This window comes from Haemaphysalis longicornis, unplaced genomic scaffold (genome assembly GCF_048455015.1).
Source record: "Haemaphysalis longicornis isolate Haplotype H1 unplaced genomic scaffold, Haemaphysalis longicornis Haplotype H1 scaffold_1, whole genome shotgun sequence".
Lineage (NCBI taxonomy): Eukaryota > Metazoa > Arthropoda > Arachnida > Ixodida > Ixodidae > Haemaphysalis > Haemaphysalis longicornis.
The window spans coordinates 438,090,741-438,118,256 of NW_027526203.1; the positions used below are offsets into that span (position 1 = coordinate 438,090,741).

Below are 27,516 nucleotides of genomic sequence, written 5' to 3' on the forward strand. Positions count from 1 at the left end.
CGCTTAGCCTCTTCTAGAGCTTGTTTGTACTCGAAGGCGACGTTGTAATACCAGACTACCTTTCTGGGTTATTTGGAGATGAAGCGCTCCAATACAAGCGCTTTTTTGTTTCATTATCTGAGAGAAAATTTCCGGATCTGAATTGGGGATGTTCATGAGGATGTACGTCGCCGAAAATTGCCAAAATTGCAGTGCAAGTCTTCTCACCACACCACCTCTTCCTTATCTGCTTTGTTTTTGCAAACCGGGGCCTTCCCTACTTTTAAGTAGACTAGAACTGACTACATCGATTCAGGGAACAATTACCTGATAGCATACCGGTGAAATGAAATTTCACCCTCTTTTGTTCCCGCTTATCGAGCGAATTTGCGCACGCCACCGGATATTACCCGCGGACTCAAAGATGAGGCCACTTCCCTGTTTGCAACAAATAGATATTTCCTCGCGAAAGTGTAAGCTGCGCTGTGCCAGATCGTCAGGGGTTATATAAGTGGCATTAGCCGTTAAACAGTCGGTGTGTCAGCCAACAACCAACTCAGAACACCGGATGGCCGGCTTTGGACGTGAGTTCGCACTATCATATATTAGTTCTCTGTTTGCATCTTTTGTCTTGAATGAACGACCAGCCTTTAACGTTGAGACCAGTGCTTGTTGTCAGGTCTCACGGTATGGCTATTGCCAATTTAAAATTGTCATATAATGAATAGTCTAGCAACAATGTCGAGCGTTTTTGTGTTCACCGGACTTCAGGGCAATCTTTGGAAGTACCCAGTTACTGGTAACTTATTACCAGTAGCTATATATACTTTTTCAGTCACTTGTAACTGTAACAAATTACTTTTAAGTAAAGGAACTTCTAACTGTAACAGCGTTACTTTTTTCACAGTAACTGTAAACACGAAATACCGTTAACTTTACTTCCCGCTTTATTAAAATTATCCGAGAGCAACACTCGTTAAAGGCCGACGTACAATTTGCACACTTTTTCGGATTTCCTTCTTCCCTATATCCTCTCCAACTTTTACCTTTTGATAACACTGATTCCCTCTTCGCTTAGAAGAGAAGGTCGCTAAGAGGATCACCTTTCCTGCAGAAGACCGGGGTCAGAGGTCGGTCTTTAAGGTAACATCTTAAAGCTTTTCCTTCGTCTTGAGTGGAGCAGATACAAGAAGAAAAATGGCAGCACCTCCACTCCGTGGATGATGGCGAGGGTGCGCAGTACGGGGAGTCGAAATGACATCCAAGTTATCGAAATAATTTTTTTTTCTTCGAACAGGATCAGTTGTATATTGGGACGCTTTCTTTCGCCTGCCATCAACTTCGCAATTGTCCACGCTGTTTTCCCCCTGAGATCAATCATTTATTACCAACGCCCTTTCCGTGATCACAGCGTCAGGAAACGGATGCGCTCCACTATTCAAATGGCGTGCTGCGCAAACGGAATATTATACTCTCGGCAGCGTGTAGGTGATATGAAACATCTACTTCGTTTTTGCAGGCCTGCAGGCGTAAATATCGCTGCGACTTTACAAGCTCTTACATGAACGCAAATTATCGAGCGGCAATTCTTTCTTTCTTTCTTTCTTTCTTTCTTTCTTTCTTTCCTTTTCTTTCCTTTTCTTTTCTTTTCTTTTCTTTCCCTTTCTTTTCTTTTCTTTTCTATTTTCCTTTCTATTAACCCGTTTAATAAGAATAAATAACACACGGCACGGGCAGCAGGGCGCTAGATTGGTGCGTGCATCTGCGACGAATGACCTAAAAGTTAGAATTTCTTGCATGCTATGAATGAATGGTTACATAGGCACATACGGGACTTTCATACTTTGATATACTTTTATCGTCCACGTTAACATGTCAGCCCTGCGAACCGCTTTTTTATAGTAGTGAAACCGACTTTAAAGAGGCTCGATGTATAGGACATCGGCTGGTAAGGATCTTTATGCATTAGTTGTCTATTCCCCGAATCTCTGTACGATATCTTTGTAAATTGTACTGTTAGTGGCAAAGCGATGCCTTCTTGTAAGTTAAAGAAACGTTTTCGCGACTATCTTGGGGCGTATGTCGCCTGGAGCACAAGCCCCGAGCTCTTTTCGGGAGGAAAACGTATATCCCGGTGTGTCTATATAACTCTGCGGTCACCATCGAAATCATAGGCGGTTCGAACCAATTATGCGGAGGTTGTGGGTTGATGATGGCTGATTTTTATGGCTGATTTTTAAAGAGAAGCTTGCAGCCTCTCATTGGCGTCGTTTGTAGTTCACCAAAAACGCACTGCAGGAAAGCCAACTTTCTCTGAAGATGATCGTGGGTGGAGTGAAGAAAGATTAAAAAGCTTCCTTGCGAAGCTTGGCGACAGCTCTGTCACGCACCCTCCGCTCAAGGTTGATGCGCAGCGGAGGGAGGAGGTGACGCAAGCGTGCGACGGCGCAACGCATATAGGCGTTGAAGGGACCCTGCAACACTTTCGATAGACGCTTTCACTGTTTCCTTCGCGTCTGGTAGAACTGCGAAAGCTATAGTTATCACCAGCACAGAGCGGCACTGCGTGATTTTCTCGTCGAACCAGATGCGCCTTCCGTTTCTACCTTGTTTCTGTGGCTTTATTTTTAAAGTTGCTATCAAAAAGCGTTCATTGCTGCAACTGCAGAAAAACCGGCCAACAGCCGCTACATGGCCTTAGTGACGTAATTCGAGCGGTCGAAAGACGCCAAGACCGGAAAACAGAAAAATCTCTTGGGCGAGTTTCCATGTTATTCAATGTGTTTTTAGCCGTAAATCTTAGCTGAGGTACTTTGCGACCCCGTAATCTAAGTGTTGGGTGTGTTGGGTGACTACGCTCTGCAAGCATTTAAGATTTCAAAAAAAGTTGAAAAAGTGTTGCAGGGTCCCTTTAAGTCATGTTATGAGGTGAACGTGGACAGCCGTTACCCCCACACAGCTGGACGTGCAATGGGAAGGACGTTGCTCTGCATGTGGTAAAACGGTTAGTCGCAGGGCGTTAGGCCTAACGTCTCATTTTTAGTCTTGGAACGTTACGCCGAACGTGTTATTTTGAGGTTTAACACCTTGAACCGGTACCCACTCGAAAAAGTACTCACTGTAGTCCAAGGAGCAGGCACCGATTCACGCCGCAGGCCCCAAACCCAAACGTTGGCCTACGGAGTGTATACACGAGCGTTGCTGCGGTTATTCTACATAAGCGGTTCATACCTCCAAAGTACCACACACTCGTAGTGGGGCAGTAGGCAACATTTTTCACCTTGATACATGCTGAGGCATGCATAACGAAATAAATTACTCAGTCAAAAATCATGCACCTCTCCGTCTCATGACGACGATGGTTGAACGCGAAGCTTTCTTGGTTGGAAGACAAATGCCGAAGGGTCAAATTCAAAACCACTGTGATCAAAAGTCTAAACTGCGTGCGATACAAAGCCAAAGCTCAAGGAAACAAACTCAAAATCGTCTGCGAATCAAAGCCCAAACCAAGACGACAACAAAAAAATCCCTCATGAGAAAGCTTCGCGTTAAACCATCTTCGTCGTAAGCCGGAGGGTTGGTTTGAAAGTTCTAGACTTTTATTTCTTTCTCCCTTTATCACAACCCCAACCTGTGGAAAAAAGTTGATCACCGTCGCAAGCGACGCACCCGCCCTGTGCAAACCCAAGAGCGAATGGACAACGGGAGTCACGTCCTTACTATTCGACTCAAGGAACGGTTTGACGTCAAGACCCTCAGCACACAACTGCTGTACAAGTCTATTGCTGCTTTATGTGAAAACCTCGGCTTCCAGGACCCCGACAACCAGCATGACTTCCTGAAGCAACGTGGACGGCAAATGCTTCTCGCATCGGTACCTCTTGACCCCCATCCATTGCCGAGTGTGCTGCCGCGTGCTGCCGGGGTTTTTATCCATAAGGCTCGAGCTGGAGCGGCATTCACCGACGATATTATTGGTAAATGGCGAGCCTACATCCCTCATCGTGGACGCCAGCAACCTGAACACGTTGAGCCCTCCCATCCCGACGTCACCTGTCGAACATGCGACCTGGGGGTCCGCCCCACAATGCAGCATCTTGCGTGGGAGTGTCCCGGACTTGAGACTATTCGCGCGCGTCATCGACTCCATGTTCCGACGTACGAGTACTGCATCTCGCCACCACAGCACACGCACGCAGCCCGAGCCTGCGTTCCCTCTGGGACTTCGCACACGAGGCTGACATTCTGAGCCGGACTTAATTTTACCCCCTCCTTTCCCGGCCTACCATCCTTATAGGCCTCTGAGCCAGCCCTTTTCCTAATAAAGTTACATCTATCCATCTATCTTTATCCCTTTATCTGGACAATTCAGCCGTATAAAGCAATCGCAATTGTGACAAGGGCAGCAAGTTGTTCGATAGATGCTCTTACAGAAGGCTCGCAATAATTCAAACTTTCCTTTAATTGAAACACAGTTCAGAATTTTCGTTGGCCCGCTATGTTTTCAATGTATTTTAAAGCCGCATGATTTCAACTGCTCCCTTGCGTAAGTTCGTTTAATTTGTGCTTTTTGCTTACCCCTCGCGGAAAATATTTGCTGCATTTGCCGGTTCTAGCTGCACATTTGCATCCTTTTATCACTAACAGCCGCTAATAAAGTCGATTACCTCCGTACACGCGCCAAAGCGAGATCTTTGGCATCTACAACTTTGTTTTGAACTCTCATGCAGAGACAACGCTGTCATGCATTCGTAATTACCTTTTTTAACTGTGAAAGCCGTTCAGTATTGTGTGTGAATGCTGTATTATTAAATATATGTGAATGTTTCATTATAACACAAGTTGGTGTGTTGCTCCGAGTCATATATATGATAACTTCTAATAATTCAAACAAATTCTTGCGGTCCCTTCTCGTTTGAATTATCGCTAGTGCACACACACACACACACACACACACACACACACACACACACACACACACACACACACACACACACACACACACATATATATATATATATATATATATATATATATATATATATATATATAATATATATATATATATATATATATATATATATATATATATATATATATATATATATATATATATATATATATATATATATAGCGAAGAGAAAAGGTTCCTGGCTATAATGTTAACTACAGTAAAAGCCGGTTATAGCGAACTGCAATATGCGCCGCTATTAGTTCGATATATCCAATAGTTCAATATAGCGAAACCCGCCGATAACGAGTTTTTTGTTACGAGTTCGCAGTACGCGGGACATCCGCCCTCTGTTCCCCATCCCCGCATGCGGAACCCAATACAATTAAGTATGTCGTTACCATACCCAAAACAACCCATTTATTGCAAGCAATATCAGGCTACTTTCCGCCTCAACTGCCTACTAGGCAAAAAAGAGGTGATTCTTCTTTTCCCTTTCATTTTGGCGGCGTCAACTAGCACAATATTCGAGTCCCTGTCCTTCAATATCGAAGCAATAATGGCGGAGAATATCAACTGCCGAAAGCGCTTCATTAAGCGGTGGACGGCTTTCACCTGCGACATCCTTTGCCTCTTTGGTGCTCCAGCAGCGCCAGCTGCCATGACATCGACAACGGTGTCTGCGTCAGAGGGGCTCACAGTGACGGCAACCTGGTCGTCGACGACACTCACGAAATCCCCGAAGGAATTCCATGGTCCGGTTTTGTTGTGCGGAGTTGCAGTGATGAACCATTTTCAACTAGCCCGGCTTTCCACTCTCCTTCAGTTACGGAAAGTTTCCGGCGTCACGTCGCTCCATGAGGCTCAACGTCTCAGCCGCGGCCAATCAACATCTCAATTACCGCATTGAGACCATGCGTTTCAGCGGCAATCCTATGTTCACCGAGTTCGATATATCCGATGTGAACTTCGTTATAGGCGGTATGCGTTGAACATTTTAGAGGGCAATTTATTCGCTTGGCAACACTGGAAACGGCCACAAACATGGCCGATGCGCCACGGACACGGCGCGGCTTGGGCCACTGCGCCCGCACGCCGAAGAAAACACCGGCGTGCGTCATCTGCTCCGTTCCAATCCGATTCTAAACTGTGGCGTCAACAGAGATGTTATTAATCGCACTCATATTGAACTTAAGGCAATACTTTGCGTTCGGTGAAATAGAGTTTCTAACGTGAAGCAGTCATGTGTTTCATAGTCGTGCTTAGCATGGACAAGTACCGCCATCCCGCGGAGCCGGACGTAACGAGTGACGGCGCACCAAGGCCGGCTAGAGCGGCGGCGCGTGATGTGTTGATATGGCCTTCGCAGCGGCGGCGAGGACAATGCAGCCCAGCCTCGACGTTAAGTTCCGCTACCAACGCGCGCACGCCGCTGCTCTTGGCTGCTCTAGCCCGGCCGTGGGCGCACTCACATGGTTGCATGGAGGAGAAGAGGGGTGTCTGATCTGCGGGCCGTGCGCAAAACGTCGCCTAGCAACAGACACTTGGCCACAGATATGGCGGCGCACACTTGGTTGCCTGCATGCATTCACACCATTGAATACCGGCTATAAGGAATATATTTCGCGTGTATTTTCGTAACTGATTTATTTTTGTTCGATATATAGCATAATTCGCTCTATCCGGGTTCATTATAATCAGGTTTTACTGTATACGATAGGGTCCTGGAGATCGTGGGTTCGGATCCCACTCGGCGGGAATTTTTTCACCACTTTCTTTCTGACTAAAAAATTCTTCATATGTTTCTATGACCCACCACAGCCTCCCCTTTGCTTTCCGAGGTTTTCTTGACTGCCAACCCTTATTTTCTGTCTTATTTCACCGAGCCCCTCATTTCCCATTTCCTGATTCGCTACATATATATATATATATATATATATATATATATATATATATATATATATATACACAAAAATGGTTTCGACCACGGTAAAAAAAGAGAACAGATTTAATAACGTTTCGGCCGAGGGACCGGCCTTCGTCAGATGATCTGACGAAGGCCGGTCCCTCGGCCGAAACGTTATTAAATCTGTTCTCTTTTTTTACCGTGGTCGAAACCATTTTTGTGTATATTCTACCGGCGTCCAGGAAAACTTTGTTGCTGTATATATATATATATATATATATATATATATATATATATATATATATATATATATATATATATATATATATATATATATATATATATATATATATATATATATATAGCGAATCAGAATAGGAAATGAGGGGCTCGTTGAAAATAACACAGAAATAGGGGTTGGCAGTCGAGAAAACCTCGGAAAGCAAAGGGGAGGATGTGGTAGATCATTGAAACAGATTAGGAATTTGGAAAGAAAGAAAGAAAGTGAAGAAAAAATGCCCGCCAGGTGGGATCCGAACCCACGACCTCCAGAATACCAGAATATCGCACCAGACCGGTATTCTGGAGGTCGTGGGTTCGGATCCCACCTGGCGGGCATTTTTTCTTCACTTTCTTTCTTTCTTTCCAAATTCCTAATCTGTTTCAATGATCTACCACATCCTCCCCTTTGCTTTCCGAGGTTTTCTCGACTGCCAACCCCTATTTCTGTGTTATATATATATATATATATATATCAATTCATTGCCTGAAAGTATCACCAAACTGACTCAATCTTGCAGCGGTCCAGCCCATGGGCCAGTGGGTAACCTGCTGCGGGGCTAGCATCCCACCGAACGCCGTGTCCGGGGGCTGCGACAATGGAGAGACCGTCTTCGTCGGGCGTGCCACTCACAGCGGAGACATCCTTCCGGGCAAAGTGCTCCGCTCCCACCGAACTTGTTACGTGTCCTACGCCGGCGTCGAGCATGGCCATGCAAGTTACCAGGTCTGTATACGTAGGCTTCAACCAATAGTGCATGTCAACACAAGGGCACGCCGTGCATTTCAGTATGGCGGACCAGTGCCCCAGAACTCGTACAGCAATGAGTTGATGACTGCAGCCAATTAGCAAGAACGAAGCTGCAACCCTCAGAAAACCCTTACAGAAAGTTAAGACAAGCCTCTTGTGAATCCCTCAATATGGTCAAGTAGTCGCACTGTGTTGTGGTGGCTGCCATGGCTATTGCTGCGTTCTCGACAGTAGTTGTGTCCGTGGCACGGAGTGTGTCTGTCGCTACCGTGTTCAACATGATTATTCACCAGTGAGATCATAGAGGTGTTCTTGGTAACGTACGGAGATGTATCTGTGTATCACTGATCTCCACTTAGTTGCCGGATGGCGCTTCGCCGCTGTCGCGGCTGGGCGCGCGCACGGCCACCGGAAGTTCAACGGCTCATCCCGGAAGTCGGGCGTCTGCTACGCTTCTCAAGCGCTGATAAGCGTCCCCATTGGCGCATTTTGGCATTTTTTTTCTCACTTTATTGCATTTTGGCTATACACATCGCGTTCAGATCGCAACTTATGCTATACCGAAACATGCGACGTTAATATGAAGCAGAAATTAATTGCGAAGGAGAACGAAAATGTCATTTGGGTCTTGGTTTGAGAGAAGACGACGCAGCTAGAACGGGATTTCTGCTAGAAATTTATGCTAGGGATTTATGCTAGAAAGAAAACAACGTGGGCACGGCGTCAGGATGTAGCCGATTTCATGCGCCCGTTTTGTCAAAACAGTTGTCAGTAAAGTGGTCACTGCAGAGCCTGCTGCCTGGGGATGGAGCCCATTTGTCCCTTCTTAATACCCTGGTTACACTGGCACAGTTAACCATGCTTAACCGTAGCGCGGTTTGACAAAACCGCAGTTTGCTGCGTTACACGACAGACGAAACTGCGGTTACGTCGCTAACCATGGTTAACGCAAACTGAGCTTGGCCACCTCAGTTCGGTCACGCTAACCGCAGTTTCCGCCGCCGCAGTGCTCAAAATCGCACAAGTCAGTTCGGACGCAAGTGGCGGTGCATCAGCGGAGGCGAAAAAAAAAAAATCACCTGGCGTTCGGAAGAGACGAAGGTTCTCAAATAGCGGGCGCCCCAAAGCTGTCCCCAAGACGCGCTTGCGTTCTTTGCATCGCTCTCGCAATCAGCGCGACTGCCAGTCAGCAGCGGCTCGTTTCCCGATCCACCCGATCAACTACGACAAAAGCCATGCTAAATTTGTCAATTCCGCGCGTCGTCCGCCAAAAATGGATATAGCAGGCAATCCTGAAGCGTTTTCAGCACTCGGAAACGATCGGCGCCGCGTCGGCCGTGCCTGCAAACACGCCGGCGCGCCTGCCCGCACGGCACTGCTAGCGGCCCGAACCCGCCCTGACCACGGCAGCAACAGCTTATCGCATCGCGGCTCTTCAAAATCAATCTGATCGCAAAAAAGAACTTCCGCATGCGAGAAAATTGATGTTAGTGCGGTGAAAAATTGTGCTATGGATTGTAATTCGCAGTAGTAGAGATAGCGGTGGTCAAATATCTACCGCGATGCTAAGCTGAACAGACCTAAGCAAACCAAGCCGGTTGCGAGCTGTTGGGGAAGCCCCTCTTCTCGCCACGCACGAGTGCGTTGCGTTTGTGTCAGAAGCGAATGCTTTAACGAAATTTCTTTTTGTCTACACTGCTTCTCTTTTGTTTTATATCGTGAAGTTAAAAGTGTGGTAATTTATTTTTGTTGCGCTCATAATCAAAGTGACTGCGGTTACCAAACTTGCAATTTCGTGTGTAACATCCAAAACCGCAGTTGGCGATAACCGCGGTTCAAGTTTAGTAACCACGGTTAAACTTAACTGCGGTTACTTTCGCCGTGTAACTAGGGTATAAGTTTGCCACCCAACGACGGTATAAATCCGGCTTAGAGCGAGGGAATCTGCGTAACAAGAGCCACAGCTTAAAAACGACACTGATTTGACATTTGCGTTTCGCTGCGTATCACGCACGTCGTACAGAATATTGTAATACTTCCAAGTGGGACGTCTTCCCAGACGACTTCTCTGGTCTGCTTGTGCAGTTGACGGCGCAAAAAGCAGGCATTTTTGGCGGAATGCGCGTGAAACCAGCCCATACGTAGCATGCGGTATGCTGGAACGGCGGCTATTTGCCCAACTTCCGGGACGAGCGCTCGAACTTCCGGCGGCCGCGCGCGGGAGAGCTCGAAGCGCCATCCAGCAACTCTAGTTGAGATCAGTGCTGTGTATGATACTATTCGGGGCAAGAAATTTCGCCTGCACGATGGGCTGTGTTTTTTAGTTCTATGGCACCCGTATATACTGGTTGGCACCCTTCGTCGCCTCAGGAAAGCGTTTCTCATGCTCAATTGTCCTCGCTAGTTGCTAGCCGGGTAAAGAAGTGATGTCGTTCTGTTGGCGCAATTCGATACGGGCGGCTCTGAGCCTAGTTAGGATTCGCCATATTTCAAGTTCGAATAATCCTTCTATATTTACTTTTACTCAGAGTGGGAAACCAGGAGGCGTGATGCTGTGAAAGTTGTAACGAGCGCAGTAACATCAGAGTAGTACTAAAAAGGGCCCCTCCCCCCGCCTCCTTACCAAAGGGTGGTGAGGGGTCTTACGGAGGGCAAATACGATATTCAGAGGTTTGGAGGGCTTCCTGTACCGCTCAAAAGCGACATCCCGAATACCAGTGGAGGTTGCAATAGATAGCTGCAACCATAGTAAGAAGGCTCCGTGGAAAACAAACACCCCTCCCTCACCAGAACAGTATCTGGCCAGCCTGGTGCAGCACTAGGCCCACCTAGAACGTATGCCGGATGGGAATGAGCTCGAGAAGTGTTTATATTTGCGCACTCAATGAATTAACACCAAACGGGTGGCACGGACAAAGCCCATCTGAGAACCCTACGGCATTGCCCCTAACTGCCTTACGAAGGCCTGAGAGAGCGGCTGGCGAGGAAACATCCGGCTGCGTCACAAGGTGGAGGAAAAAAAGTTGGAGGAGGGCGGCCGAGGGCTGTAAGTAATTTTAGGGACCTTAGAGGGCTGCGCCCTCCGCCGCCCTCCGGTGGTGTATTGCACTGGAAAGGTTTCTAAAGAACATCAGGGGCAGTGGGCTGGGCTGCGGTTCAAAGAACATAACGGAAGTACTCGACATGTAGTTTCATGACAAGTTCACCGAATGAGTAGACACTGGGTGCCCGAAATAAGGAATGAACCACGAGACAATAGCAAGTTTTAGCTGACCGTTTTTGACGGTCCGCTCCGCTCCAGCAGCGAGCGGGAGCGCCATTGCGCATGCGTGGCGCGCTTGGCGGCGGACGGCATGGGCTGCGTTTGCGCTGAGCGAGCCTCCGGTACCGGAGCGGACCGTCGAAAACGGACTCTCTATTGCCCCACATCGTGCTCGATGATCCCGTGGGGCGAATCCCCTTCGGATGACGCTGCTCACTCGCTGGCGATGGCGCACGGAGAGCAGCCACGCTGGCAGGCGGTAGTGAAACAAAACGACGGCTGGAACACTGGTAGCACAATTGTGCAAATCAGACGTCCATCTACCCGGCCTGCAAGCCCCGTCGTGCCGCATTTTGATAGAATTTTGTTTTTACAGAGCCCGCATCGGCGGATCCAGGGAACGACTGCGAACACCAATGATCGACTGTTGCGAAGTGCAGGGCTTAGTTATGGTCATCATAATCACCCAATGAACATAAAACGAAGCGTACTGCCCTCGATCCCTAGAAGCTCTGTAGCACCTGACCACGACGGTGTTCTTGTGCGGTACATCAGAGGGTGCTAGGAATCTGTGACTACGAAAAGGTCGCCTCTCCAAATTGAAACTGACAGTGTTGAACACTCGAACTCTGCTAAGCGAGGGTTGCTTAGCCATGCAATTAAACAAGATTTGAAGCATTAATTACCATGTAAACAGATTAACATTTAACATGTTAACATATTAATTAACACGATAACAGATTAACAATTAACATGTTAACATTAATTAACATAAAAAGGAGAGGGCTTTCATTGTTGGAGAGAGGGCATATTCTGCACTATCCAGGACATCGAGAAAGAATGGAGCTTGGGATTAGATTCTTGGTCCACGGAAAAGCAATTTTTGGTATTAGATAAGCGAAAGTGTCGTAGCGCTTGTAATCCAGCAAACCGGAGTAAAATGTTAAAGGTAGTACGAACTTATTTGTGATGACGGGACTGTTGATTGCTTACACACATGCGTCTAATTAGCAATGTGTAAGGAAAAAGAATAGCGTTCAGTAGTGATGGGAGCATTAAACGGAAGATTAGGAGTGAAGCTAGCAGGAAAAAGTGCAGTGGTAATCTTCGAATATTTAGTCGGAAAATCCGAGGTGGTGTATTGGTCGGATCTTCGGGAACAAATTACTTGACTACGATAAATAGATTCCTCCGCAAGCAAAGGAATAGGAAATTGACGTGGAAGAGTCCTATATGGTGTAACGAAAATTGAAAAGGAATTCATTTTGTGAGCCAACATTGTGGAGTATGTCGAGGTGGTAGGCAGATATCAAGAATAGTGCTGGTGAAAACCAGAATGTTAGATCTGAAAAAAAAAAAAAAGTAGAATGTAGGAAACCCGAACTTCCAGTCCGCAAAAAACGGGATCAAGAATTTAGAATACGGCTTCAGAACGAAGTCTTGGTTTTAAGCGGAGGGGGTGAAGATATCGTAGACATACTGAATGAAAGCATAACTACGATGCATGATCACACAGTCCGCAGTAGCTCTAGGAAGAGGAGAACCTAGGAAAGAAACTGGTAAACTATTTCATCAAACGAAGGACTTATTGCAATGCACATAAATATGAAAGTGTCAAGACCGGAGGAACAAATCGAACTGGTGGAGCTGTTGAAATTTATTAACACAAGTAAGGTTACTGAAATTCGTTAAATGATGTGGCTAAGCGTTTTCATAAACAAGAAACATGCTCCCGCAAGCTGTGGCTTACTCTTCCTGCCAGGTTCTCGTCTCAAACGGGGCCGAGTTCGAGTGGATACCGGCTTCAGGGGGCTGTGTGCCGAGTGGAGCTGTCCAGGGAGGCAAAACCAAGACCGGCGAGCGTCTCTTCATTGGTCGCACTTTCCATGCCGGCACGCTGACCATCGGCAAGGTGCACCCATCGCACAAATGCCTGTACATTCCTTACGGCGGGAAAGAGCACCGCTACGAGAAGTACGAGGTCCTGGTCTGCAAGACGGTAAACTTCTGAGCTACAAACAGGGATGCCGATAACTTTGAATCGCTCCTCAAATCGATGGGCCATGCTGCGGATCCAACGACAGACCTTGCATCGTTCACAACACAGTTTCATTTTGTTATGTTGTTTGTCTACTCTTGATCATTATGCAGAATAATATTCTGCACCGAGTACCAAAATAACAACCGGCTTTTGTTATGTGCAATAAACTTGAAATCTTAAATCATGGAAAATGAATTTGAAGTAAGCAGTGAAGCATCAATACCCATTGTCCAAAATTGTAAATCACGATTACTGTTGGCTGCATTAATGTTTCACATCTTCATACATGGCGCATCTAAGACTTTTTCTGTGACACAGAGGGGTTCGGTTGCGCTTCTTCGACATATATTAGAGAGTTATAGCAGATCGGAAAAACGTTTCCGGTACGGTACGCGGTACTTGTTACCGGACCGTACCGGGAAGGCTCGTTTTAAGAGTTATAGCAGACCGTAACTAGCGGACATGCTACCGTGACTGGGAGTGACTTGGGTTGTACGTCGTTTGGCAATTCTTCGTGAGTCTGTGGCATTTCCTGTGCTGAAATATTAGTTTTCAGTTCTCAAAAGCGCTAAAGGCAGTATTAAAAAAAAAAAACGCCAACGCCCCTACGGAGATTCGAACTAGCGACTGCGTGAACATGAGTGGGCATTTTACTTCTATTGCATCTCAACAGATGGCGCCAGCAGGTCAAGCTAGGCTCTCAGTACATACATACGGCTGGCTGCTTCCGGTTTTTCGTTGTATTTGGGAGTCCCTCGCACTGATACCGCCTGTTCCTCACTCGCCGATTTGTAGACGGGCCCCATGTTGCTAGTTATGTAGCCGGATCGCCTTTATTTAACCTAAAACAAGCTATCGTACATGCGTCGCCCGACGACACAAGCCACGGGAGTTGGGTCGGGACCGTGTTTCGCTTGCTGCTTGAGCTGTCAGAATCGCGCGGATTTCACTGGTTGCAACCTCATTTTTCTTAAACGATCTCACATTTACAATCCGTTCGACTAGGCGTGAGCCAAGCGTACGTCTACCAAACTTTTCCAAAGCGGCCGTCCGCTTCGGAACGACGGGCATGGTACGGCTCGTACCGTCCGGCCAAGTCGCTCCGGTTTACGGTAGGGCTCTGCGCATGCGCGGTGGTGTCCAAACGGTAGACGTTAGCGTACCGGAACCGTTTTTCCGATCTGATATGTATTTCCACCGGACGTTAAATAAATAAGCACAACTTCTGCCCAAACTGCCCGAGCTGTATCAATATCTTCTCGTTGTTCTAAGTTAATACTTACAGCCCTGGAACATGGGACATGCCCCATGTTGCAAGTGCCACTTTGCGGGTGCCTCATGTCGCATGTCGCATGTCACAATAATGAAAAACACGCCGTCTGCATCGGAGTCCTGTTGCGGTGGGTCTACGGGTGCACGCGATAGGCCCTCGGCGTCCGAATGTTTTCTGCCGAATTTGTAGACGATAGTGTCGTCGAATTCCTGCAGGCCCAGGCTCCGTCGCCGCCCGAGACGGCCACAGGGGACCTACAAATTGGCGACCCAACACAGCGGATGATGGTCTGTTATTATCTTGCATGGCCTGCCATAGAATGGTCTGCTAAGATAAGATAACATGAGCCGGTGAGATAACGATAGCCGGGAAGACGTAGGGCCGCGTCACGACGCTTCGGTAACGGAGGCCGCCTGCAGGCGATTTTAATAAAGTCTTCACTCACTCACTCACTCTTTGACGCGTTGCATTGTAACGGGAAAATAAAGAGTTTTTGCTAACGTTTTTATCTCCTCTCAAAATGAACGCGCCCTGAAGAACTACGTTTCGGCTCGGACGCATTCAGAAAAGCTTGGCTCCGAGCGCTGCCTGCAGGTGCAAGGCTGTCGGCCGTGGGGTCACGTTGATAAAGCGACATCATCGGCTGGTTGGTGGGCGATGGCCTACTGGGCGACGCCGCTATTTTCTTGACAGTTGTATCCGAGTGTAGTGCGCGGCACAGGTGCCAGCCGAAGAGCACGCAGTTACACAATGTCAGGGGAAGGGAAACACCGTGCGTACCGAGGAGCTTACACGACTCCGGAAAGAGGCGACGGCGATGGACAGGAATTCAACAAATTAAAGCCGTTCTACTCAACGGGAAAGCTGTCGGAAGTGCAGAGCAGTGATTCGCCATTGTGGGGTGTAGCGCCGTTATCCGCTCATTGCTACCACCCAATGCAATTCAAATTTCCCGCCTCCACAGTCCTCGCACGCCCCCTGCCGGAAACAGAGCTAGCGTTTATATACATCTATTTTAATTAAATATATTATATTTAATTACATATATTTTGCTTTGTAATATTTAATGACATATATTTTGTCTCAAATGTACCTGAAGTTTTCTTTGCGCTAAACAACGGGGAGATGTATGACAAGCGCCAGCGGTCCACAAGTTTCCAATGGTTATGTCTAATTAAACCGCTTGGTTTTCGAAGCCTTTGCTGGACGCTCTATGACAATACGCCGGGCTCTACTTGGGTCCGTTATCTGCTGCGCCGCCTAATTCCAACAGTCGCTTGACATCGAGCGTTACAGCGAGCTGCGACGACAAGACGAGCCCCTAAAATGTTCTGCAGTTAAAAGTGGGCCGGCAACCGAACTCCCTTCGACAGGGCAATGCTCCACTGTGCAGCACACAATCTGAGAAAGCCAGCTTACAAAGACCTGGAGTAAAGGATTGGTTCGTTGTTTCTTGATAATGATCTGCGTTGGTTCCTGATAGTTGCGGCACTGTTGACACGACGACAATAGTTGGTGAGGGTTTTTAAAACTGTATATTTACATGGAAGACATACAGATTATATACAGGCTGAGGATAGACATAACAAAGTAAGAAATAAAGTGAGAGTCTTAGTCAGCTACAACTTTGTGCACGCGGCACCCCCGCCAGCGATGGACCCTGACCTAGGACTACCCAAAATGGTGAGATCCTCCCTAGCCGAACCTGGGTAGCCCGGCAATACGCCGGCCGTGCATAGCACATTAAAACCCTGAGGATTCGACCACGAGACCTCGTGTCTCGTGGTTTTGATGGGTTACTTAGGCTCCACACCCGATACACAGGCCAATCGGTATTACATGGCGCCCTAATAGGACGGATTACCAAATCCAGGTTTAAACCGTGGTGGGCAACGCCCCCCGTAACCCTCAAACGCTGGTCACTGTATCTTTCATCAGAAAAAAAGGAAAAGATCAAAAGCAAACCAAACAAACACAACAAACGCTCAAAAACTCGCGGAGGCACGTGCAAGCGCAGGGACGAGCTTCCACGAACGCGGCCCGCGTCGCCCGTTCCCACACTTCTCGTCCAAGAACGGACAGCCACTCCGAACCAGCTGGAACCCATAACCATCCGTCTTTACAAAACCCGGCGCGCCTCCAAGATTCCCCACCGTTGATAGGCGATTCCCCGTTAATTGGACCGCGCGCCAGAATCAACGCGTAGGGAACACAGGATACGCTGACCGCTGCAGTCGTCGCATTTCCCGCATCCACCCAGGGCCTATGCACGAACACCCTCGCCCTCGCACGCCCTCACTCCGCGCGTTGACGGGACAACAAAGGAACAGCTCCAGGCTCCCGTCCCCGGCGGCACGACGAACCGATTGGTTTTACAACCGGCCATTCCGCTAAACGTGCATGCAGTGGGCCACAGAACCAGCTGTGCCAATTAAGTTCCCGGAATGCCCTTCGAGCCGCCGGACTACCAACGTTCTCCCACAGTCGCACCACGCGCGCCGACCAAAACAGCGCGGCAACGCGGCTGAAGCCCGAGACATTGTGTCCTCACGCCAGCGGCTTATTCGCGGAACTGCCGCTCCCTCCTCTGCGTTCGGCACATCCGGCGTCGCCGGCGCCTGGAACCCTTACACCATGGAGGAAAGAAAAGCTTAGGAGAGGCCCTGACGTCACACCCAGCGCAGCCGGAAACGCCATTTCTGTAAGTCGAATGGCGGACCATTGGCCCTCCATGCCATTGGCGGACTCTTTTTGCCTCTCTCTCTCTCGGTGCACCTTCTCCGCCTCCTCCGTCCTGTATCGCCTCTCTTGTCGTCTGCATCTGCCAGCGCCGAGCCGGCGGAAATCAGCTGATAGGCAGGTAGAAGGCCGTTTTGCAGCGCGTGACCGTGAACCTAAACGCGCGGTTACACTGTTACACGTCTTCAGTGTGGCCGCAGCAGGTTTGCGAAGCGGCTCGCTCTAACAATGCCGCAATGCTCGGTGCCAGGCTGCAAGTCGCGATCGGTACCCAAGGAATTGGGCGTCACTTTCCACCGGTTAGTGCATCATTCCGCTGACAAGTATTGCTGTACATTGGTGTGCATTCATCCTTTGTTTGCAATCGCCGCCGTTTATAGGTGCCCAAGCGATGGAGAACGCCGCAAACAGTGGGCGAACGCCATGCGGCTACCGGACTGGAAAGTGCCCAAGTTTGCGTTGCAGTTTCACTGGCAATCCCAGAGATGACTAGTCAATTAAACGGCCGTTCTATATATATAGGTAAGCAGTACTTCATGCAGATTTCACGCTAAAAAATTGTGGAATGTTTTTACCGTTGTTCGCGTGCCTTCGATAGAATTTTTTGCGAAGGAGGAGGAGGAGGAGCAGGAGGAGGAGGCAAAACATTTTATTGAGTAAAAAAAAAATGAGAGGGTGGGTGGCGTCAATAAACTTTTTTTCGCCAAGTTTCAACTTGTCTCTGTGACAATAAATTCAAGGTTATATCAGTTGAAAACGTTCATACACTAACCTCGCAGTATGAAGCGTTGAAAATCGAAATCCAGAGCGAGACCACAAAAAGATCCAGATTCCAGATCCAGCACTCTTCCAGTCAACAGACGGACACCTACTAAGGTAATAGGACGATGGAATTATATCAACTGGGAATCTACCTTGTAACAGTTGCAAAAGCACTGCCGCGCATTGCCGGCCTAGCAAACTATATATTGCGGCGGCGATAACCAAAAAATTGAGTTGCGAATCGTTCGGTTGCAAGTCGCCTACGTACTGCACACGTGTATCACTTCCCGAAAATCTACCAGACGGGTGTCCGCGCGTACGACGGGACGGCGCGTTCACGATATCTGCACTTCAATAGGCGCGTCGTGATCGCGACCGGAGCAATAGCTTGACGCGGTACAAGGTGCACTTGCAAGTAGAAATTAAATGACATATTCCCATCGGCGCAGCAGTCGCAACTCGCAGCATCCTTTTCGAGTTCCGCAAGACCACAGCGCAGCAAAGCGAAGCAGCAATCTTCGCAATCGGACGACAAGGCAGGCGCTGCCTTTCCTCCATGACTGGCGAACGGCGGGCGGGCTGTTGCTAGGACGCCGTTGCTAACGCTACTTACAATGGCCGCCAAAAACACGTGACTTCCTCCACACTTTTGCCAATGCGCGGGGATAGCTGGGGGCCTCTCCTAAGCTTTTTTTTCCTCCATGCCTTACACCTATATCTTACAAAGATTCCTTTGAAGTCGGCTTCTCATGTAGACACGCATTGCTGGGAAGACATGTTTTCAGGAGAAATGTACGCCTTATATCCAAACATGAATGCCCTAGGACCTTGCTGTCATTTTTATTAATTTTCTATGGGCTGAAAATTGTTGGTCTACGTTTGGTCTGGCGCCGGAGGAGGTCGGCTGGATTCCAGACAGAAACAGCTTCGGTGCAAAAGCCGTGGCAGACACGACAGAACCGAGAGTTCAGACCCGTGGCTTCATAGCGCGTGATTCACAAAACTGCTACATGGTGTTTGCGGCTTTTTTCTTTCTCCTTTCTTCGTCCTCGTGGCTTAAAGGGACACTGAAGTGAATTTGTCAAGCTCCCGTTTTTGCTTGCACTGCGTAGACTGGCTCAAGTTAGCTCACTTCTCATCGTTTATACGGTTGACAAATCTGTAATTATTTTACAAAGCGCGAAAGAAGAAAAACTACCATGCGCGGTTTGCGGCGGCCGCACCAACGAAGCTGTGACGTTGGGAGGAGGGGGCACCGTGATTGGACGATGCCCAAGGTTAGCAATCAAACAAGTTTCGGTTTCGGTTCTGTAAAACAACATGTTCGACATCCGATGGCGTCATTGGATGGGCATTCTCAATATTACAGTAATCGTAGTACCGCGCTTCTGCCATGTTGTCGGCTGTAAAATGCATAATATAAGCCTCCCAGGACGGCTTGGAATCGTAGCATTCACTAGCCGACGCCTACGCAGTGCATGAACGTCCTCCGCGTCCCCGCAGACGCACAAATGCATGCGCTTTTCCCCCATATTTGGAGCTTGCCTCACTCATGCCTGTATGTATCGTAAAAAGCGTGTTCGCACCAGGCCAAGGGTCTGTTGATTCTGGTCTGTGCCCACTGCCCGCAAGCAGTCGGTGCTTATGGCAACAGCACGCCAACGAGAACTCGCTAGCGCGCCAGTGCCAGGCTGCGCGAGTTCTGCGGACTAGTTCGTGGAGCAGTGGACGTTGCGGCCCAAAAAAAGGTGAACTCGGTATAGAAACCATCGGTGAAAAACGAAAAAGTTACATTAAAAAAAAAAAAAAGACTGTACCCGCGGGGATTCGAACGTGTGACGGGCAAAACACTTGCGATGATACACCTAACACCCAACGCTCCAAACCGCACGGCCACGGGCGAAAGCGCTGCCGACAATAGAAATATAATGTATATAATGTATAACCAGTTTACACTTTTATTTAGTTTTAGTATTTCACGCAGCTTAGGTGACTATTTGTTGTAGTGCGCTCGTGCAGTAAGCGTCCCCCGAGTTTCCACAATAGCTCACTTGTAGCAATTGCATTTCTTAGACGGAAAAGCGTTCGCAGATGCGTAGTCCTGCTGCTGACCGCTGTGCTTGTTCGCCCAGCGCAAAAAAGTGCTTCCCGCACCCTAGTTTACGCTGTACGGTAAAAATATCAGTTGATTTTATTTCCTTAGTACCTATATTGACTTCGCTGACTCTTCTACCCCTTCAAGAGGCCTTATATTTTCCTTCTGGCGTACCAGTCAGCGAAGCGTCGCATGTGCGCTTGTGCAGCGCTTGTGTGAAGCGACCTTGACTTGGAGCTAGATACAGAGTACAAACTAACGAACTAAAGAAAAGCACATTCTCCCATTCACAAACGTGTTGTGGCTTAGTTTCAACTGATCGAGCGAATTGCCATGACCCGTCGGCGGCCGGCGGACTATACGTTGGGCCGACTGACTCGGTCGCGGAAGGTTGGCGAGCCGTGCAGTAGCGCAGCCAATTGCCAGCTCCTCTCCTGCTGACGTCACACGAAAACGCCAAAGAAAATGGGCGAGAGTGCAGAGAGGAGGACAGCATTTTCGAATGGACTTTTCTACTAAATAAATTCGCGTAAACGCGCTCAGAGTGGTCGAAACAGGGCCCAGGGACTCCGTATATACAATTTGCGCTCGTAATCCCGCATTGTTTACAAATCACTTCAGTGTCCCTTTTTATGATCCATTTTTATTGCTTTTATCGATGCCTAATGGTCTGGCGAACCTGACACAGCACTTTAAATACTTCAGCCCGTGATAACTAATTACATTGAACAGCCTGAAAATCGTTCGTTTCAATTTCCTGCGCTTTCAGCCTGAAAGGCGCATATGAAAGAGTCCCGGCATGACCTCACCCCTTTGTGCGGAGGTCCGGTGGGGGCGTTATTTCGACCGCGCCGCCGCCGGAGCTGAACGGCTGAGCTGCCTGAAGGTGCTAGGCCTACCATTGCGGCGGAGATTCGATGACCGCTTTCAATAAATGTCCTGATGGCGACTTTTGTTGCGATTCCGGGCTATATTATCGCTTCTTTTCCAGTGTGTGGAACTTTATTTTTGCCAACAGTACCTTTCTGAGCAGCGGTTATGCCTGTAGCTCTGGCTCCGTGCAACCGTTTGTGAATGCGCCAGCGCCCAGTCCAAGGTAAATATAAATGGTAGCGAAGCTTCGGACGAAAAGTAGTTCAGAATCTATTGCCAGCGGCATCAACATGGTGAAGTATAGGAGTGGCGATTGAAGCGCGACTATAGGTGAGGAGGAAACAAACACTAATAACAAAAAAAAATAAGTTTTATTCAACAATAAACCAATATTTATATTTTACGAATATTTATATTTATGAACGACCATGCAGAGCTATTCCTGCCGGTGGATTTCGCTCGTTTTTAGGCAGATATTTATCGCTTAGTTTTGTCTTTTCTGATTGCTTTTGATAAATCTTTAGAGTGGTTGTTAGAGGGATACCTCAATATTGACGCATTGACGCATCTCGATGACCTTGAGGACGCTAATTATGAATCCTGGCAACATAGTCAGGTATTTTTTAAAAAAACCTATCTCTGAAGGACATGTTCACATTAATTCTCCGGCGCATGCGTTTGAAGAAATATTTTGTATTCATTACCTACGCACCGAGTACGGCATCAGCGTCTTATTCATGGCATTACTGGTTGTTGAACCTACAGCTATACCGAAAAAAAAGGAAAAACTACAACTCGATATATTCCCATCATTGACAAACAAACCAGGTGGAATGGGCGAAATAAAGCAAAAGAAAAGTTGAGACAATAAATTTTAATTACAAAAACTTCTGCAGTACATAAATCGTATGAGGTATTAACGACTTATTAGCCAGTATTATAGTTTATTACGTCTGCTGAGACTGCTGTCTCGAGCTGTATCAAATTCAGGCTATCGAGTAAATCGAAAATGATAAAACACACGCAGTTTGTAAAAATAAACAACCAGAAAACACAATGTTCACGACTCCGATGACAAGTCTCGACAGGCGCGTTCATCGTTGCGTTGTTGGGCCCAGTGGTTCGACGAACAGGACGTTGGCGTATTTCAGGTTGCCCATCGTCATGAACGATCGCGAGCCCTATTCCACAGTTGTTTAAGATCACAACCACCATCTTCCTACCATTTTCGTCTGTGATGTGCAGCGCCAGGGGGGACCGCAAGGCTCGGCCATGGCATTCGGCGTCGCTGCTGGTACTGTGTCCTCCGGTTGGCGGAGGACGTCGAGCGCAGCGCCCAGGTTGTCGCCCTGAGTGCAGGGCCTCTTCATCCCGCTCCACGCTCTATCCTGTCCGCCCGAGCAGTGGCAGGCGACTCCGGCGAAGCTGCGCCTTCCCCGTCGTAGCACGGGTCCCGCTGACGGCATTTTGGAATAGCCCCGCCGAGCGGAGAACTCCAGCTGCAAGGCTTCCTCGCGCTGCAGCAGGGCGGAGCCCCGGGAATGACTCGGCGTTGGGCCGCTGCAGGCATTCCTCCCCCGAGACGTGGTGCGGTGGGCACCCGGGAGTCAGTCTTCGTTCTCCCGACTACTGCTGCTTGTTCTCCGCTACTGCTGCCTCGGCTGCCCCCTGCCCCTGCTTCCAATCAGCTCGCACAGCGTGTCATGTCGTCATCTATTACAGCACGTGGGTTGGCAACGGCGCGACAAGCGTTAGCGACGTTATAAAAGAGATGCATGTCCCCTTGTTGTGCATTTCTCTAACCTATTGTTTATGCTAACAATAAGAAAAGATGTTAGAAATAACACAACGGTTGCAGAAGATTTTACGCCATTTTCTTATTTAGCTCGTGACCCCGATGCGGGCATCGAAAAAGGAAGAAGAAGAAGGCGCCAATCGAAACTGCGCGAGGGTCGAGGCTCAAAACCAGCGTTCCGTGGGCGGGACACTTCTGGGTTTGTCGTCTGCTACGCTTCCGATTTGTACGGCAGTAGTATCACTCGCTTTGATTCTCGCGTTTCGCGTTTGATCTAGGTTGTGTCCGGTATAGGTGCTGTTGTATTTCTAAAGTAACGGCTCTCTAACTCGGGTGAACAATGATTTCATTGACAGCCCATAGGCAAAATGCTTTATCCCTCTGAGGAAGCTTATGCTGAGTCCCCATGCTAAGCGTTCCTTAATATATGTTGGCACTGCGCCAGATTTTATTGTTTCTTTTTGTTTGTGAGGAAGTAGTAGTATTGTTATCAGTAGCAATGCAGCCGTGGTTTATTGCATCGAAATGGGTGATTGAGCTGTGGGATGAGCTTTTTGGATGGTCTGCAGGTGATTATCAAAGGTGGGTGGCGTGCCTAATTCGAGATACTAAACGTGCACAGTGGGAAGGCGATGCGACATACGACTAAACGACTAAACGACTAAACGCGACTAACACATCGCAGGGTTTGTTGGGTTAGTAAAGGCAGCGCTCTCCCTCTCCTCCCTTCTGGGTGTGGGAATAATTTACAAGCCTAAATGTACGATTTAAGGTGGTCACTATGATCTAAAACTGTCAAACGCATCGATGGCATCATCGCCATTGTTATTAGGAGCTAAGTGTGTCTTGATGATGATGACGGACGACTTTATTTGTACAAACTAAGAAAGAGAGGGCAGAGAGTTGGAGTTCCCAAAAACGCCTCCTATCCTCTCGACAACTGCTTGTTTTGGCTATTCTATGGCGATTAGAAGTCATTAGTAGAACAGAATGTTTACAGCCGCGCATTTTCTTAGCCGAATAAAATGACACGAAGCGATGTGCTTCGCTTGAATTGCCGCAGAAGGATTTGTTTTACAGACTGGAAACGCGATTCGACAAGAGCACTTGCCCACGGCAGTAGCTTGTCACGTGTGTCTCAGTGGGTTCCGGTGGTTTACAAGCAGGGGCGTAGGTTGGGGGACGGTGGGGGGGGGGAAGAGGGGTGTTCTTTGTGAGAACATCTCCCAAAATTTTGACATTTTTTTGCTTCGTCTTACACACCACATCGATATATCAAAATCCAAAAACGAAGATTGAAATGACTATGATGAAAACCAGAACTAAAAGATGACTGTGTTGAAAAAGAGGTATTCCGTTCGGGCGCAGGATTTTTTTTTTTTTCCTTTTTATGTTTTTTACCGCCGGTAGGGAACACCCTCTGATTAATATTTCTGGCTGCGCCACTATATGCAAGCACAATTTATCGCGTAGACTTAACTTCCCGATATTCAAGGAACAAAACTTGACTGAGGCGGGTTGTTTAAAAGATAACTTTTCAACGTCTCTCGTTGGTGACAGTGAGGGCGCCTGTTGTAATGTATGGCAACACAGTCCAGAATTTCGTGAAAAGCCGTCGTTGAAGATCATGCTAACACTTATTATACGGTAGATGCGTTTTAAGGAAATGCTTTGCTGCCTTTAACCATTAATGTTTTGCGGCCATCAAGCAGGGCATCACCGACTTGTTCAAGGAACGCAGTGGCTGTCGAACATATTGTGCCGAAATAAGGAACGACTAAACCTCAATGTATTCCTGGCATTCATGTAAATAAATGATGGTAAATGGCTAGAATAAAAGAAAATTGGGGATAACACATTTTAATTAGAAAATGTTCCGCAGTACACAGATCGGGTTACGTACAGTCGAATAATATAGAAATGCATACAGTCCATCGCGCCAGTCGGGATGGCGGCCCCGAGCTGTTTGTAGGCGATTACGTAAATCAAGAACGATAAATCAAGAACGATAAATCAAGAACTAAATATGTTTTAACTTAAAATTAACCCAAAAACATGTAAATTCAAAAAGAACTAGCTGCAAACGTACTTTACACGGCTGTGGTAACAAGTCTCGCCGTGAGAGTTCATCATTGGACCCCGTGGGTCGAAGAACCGGATGTTGGCGTAGTTCAGTTCGTCCATCATTATGCACGACCTCTAGCACCGTTGTCCCAGAGTTGTTGAAATTACCATCGGAACCTCCGCGGAAATGTCGTGCATGATGTGAAGCACCAGCAGGATTCAGGGGGGGCCGCAGGGCTCAGCCATGGCATTCGGCGTCGCTGCTGGTGGTCCTTCGGTTGGCTGAGGATGTCGAGTGTCGAGGATATCGTGCCTGAGTGCAGGCACGATCCTCGCTCGATCACGCCCGCCCGACCAGTGGCAGGCGACTGCGGTGAAGCCCTGTGCGGAGCGCGGGTCCCGCTGACGGCGTTTTGGAATCGCCCGGTCGAGCGGGCAACAACAGCTGCAAGGCTTCCTCGCGCTGTAGCAGGGCGGAGTCTCGGGAATGACTCGGTCTTGTGACGCTTCATTCCTCCCCCCTGACGTGGTGCGGTGGGCACCCGGGGGCCAGTCTTCGTACTACCCCGACTACTGCTTCTTGTTCGCTGCTGCTGCCTCCACCGACCCCCCCCCCCCCCCCTTCCACTTCCAATCAGCTCGCACAGCGTGGATAGCGTCAGCGATCACAGTACATGAGATGGTAACGGCGCTACAAACACTAGCGACGTTATAGAAGAAATGTGTGTTCTCCTGCCATGCATTTCGCAAATATGTTGCTTATGCTGAGAAACGGAACAAAAGTGTTTAAAGTAATACAATTGGTCCAAAAGACTTAAATACTTTTCTGGCTTAGCATGTGACCCCTTCGGGGACACTGAAAAAGAAGGAAGAAGAAGACGCCCGTTCGAAGTTGCGCGAGGCTCGTGACCTGCAGCATATATCGCGAGCGGTAGGCTGCGATGGTTGTCGTCTGCTAAACTGGAAGCTAGCAGAGCTAAAAAATCTAAGCTCATTTCTTGAGACAAAGATGCTTAAAACGCGAAGCTCAGTTCTCGCATGCAGCCTTTGTCAAAGACAAAGTCCAAAATCCTAACTGCTTTGACGATGTCTCAATGGTGCAATTTGATAAACGTAGGCTTCATAACGCGAAGGACTCTGGTTTGATTCCAACCGCGGGAAGCGTTGTTTTAAGTGCGATGCACTTCTTAAGCGACCCTGAACCTGCGTCCACCGGCAATGTCCGCATAGCATACCCACGTGGGGGATTGGCCAGGAATCTCCTCGTCTTCCTTGGCAACGGGGGGAGATGGGCGCGCGCTGCCTGGCCGCTGACATGGCACATACCCACGTGGAGGATTGGCCAGGAATCGGGCGTGAGAAGGGCTAATGCACCCGCTTAAAGGAGTACTGACACGAAATTTCAAAGCTGAGATCCGCTCTAGCAATCAAGTACAACGACAACACAAATAGGTGTCTGTGAATAAATGCATCTTTCTTTCTTTGTAGTTGTGTGTGTGTGTGTGATCTCTCTTTCGCGAACATTACCGAACCGCGCAAATTCAACTCGTGCATTCGCACTTTCACATTCTTCCCCTCGGGGAAATGCGGGGAATTTTTCTTGAAGCGCTTGATGTGCCTTTGTGGAAACCCATTGCGTAAGCAGGCTTACCTACAGGGCGTTTTCGGCGCAACGATGGATTGCACCAGTGAGGCGAACGGCACCATCGGTGATGCACAGAAGGCTTCGCTTTAGTGTCGCTTTATCTCGAAAAACAGCACAGAAGACGGGGAACGCCACTTCTCTCAGTTTCTCCATACACCGTTTTTATCGCTGGGTGCGGATGAACGGCGGCCTTTCGTCTCTTTGTTTTGGAATATTTGTCCTAGATTAATGTAATTTTCCTGTTCCAAACTTTCTTTTTTGCAATTGCACGTCATCAATGTACAAGAAACACTCTGAAACGTTTCTGCGGGATGTCGTGAACGCTTACGCGTGCCTTGAGCTGAATGGTGACCAGACGAGTTGTCAAGGCTTGCACGGTGCAGCCCGGCACGCGCCAGCAGTCTCTGGCTACTCCGCGCAGGGCGCGTCGCACTTCGTCATCGAGGACGTGGTGCAGAACCCAGTGGAGCTTAATGCAGATGTCCTGGTTGCCCGGGTCGATGATGAGGCACCGTCTACCTTTGACCTGAAGTTCGGAGGCAACAACATACTTATTAGCTCCACTGGGGTCCTTGAAGGTCACCGCCCATATATGGTTCATCTGGTATGCCCCCAAAGCGAAAACTTCGGGGAGAAGCTCCACTCGAACCAACGTGTCGCGGAAGTCCTCGACTTTGTACGGCCTGCCTTTCACGTCGACGTGCAAAAAAATAGTGTTCAGGGCAGACGGTCCAGACGGCAGATGGGGCAAAATGACTTGATATTCCTGGCTTGCACTGTTATCAAACGTTGACCTGTTAACGCGGGCCCACCAAAGCCGCTCCTTGGACGAAGCTCGCCATCCTGCGTCCGCACTGCGCAAGATCCCTAACGGCAGGCTCCCTTCAACAGGAGTTGAATAGAATAGCGCGCGCAGTGACACCCCACATGTCACGTGGGGCGCTGTGCAGCGAAGCGTTTGGAAACACGCATCCGGGGTAAGCCACTTGTGAACGCCATGTGTGCTCCGGGTGTGCGCTTTCGCCAAGCTAGGCAGTATAGTTAAACCTGGATGTAACGAACCTCCATGTAACGAATTCCTTGATTTAACGAGATTTTCCA

The 27,516-nt window shown here is 48.4% G+C and overlaps 1 protein-coding gene across 1 annotated transcript; it reads left to right on the plus strand.

Moving 5' to 3' along the window:
* The first annotated feature begins 438 nt into the window (after window positions 1–438).
* Window positions 439–14,886, plus strand: LOC144155807 (natterin-3-like). Its single transcript, XM_077687483.1, has 3 exons — window positions 439–563; window positions 7,637–7,842; window positions 12,891–14,886. The coding sequence occupies exons 1-3, from the start codon at window positions 548–550 to the stop codon at window positions 13,137–13,139; spliced, it is 471 nt and encodes a 156-aa protein (XP_077543609.1). The 5' UTR covers window positions 439–547; the 3' UTR covers window positions 13,140–14,886.
* Window positions 14,887–27,516: the final 12,630 nt, after the last annotated feature.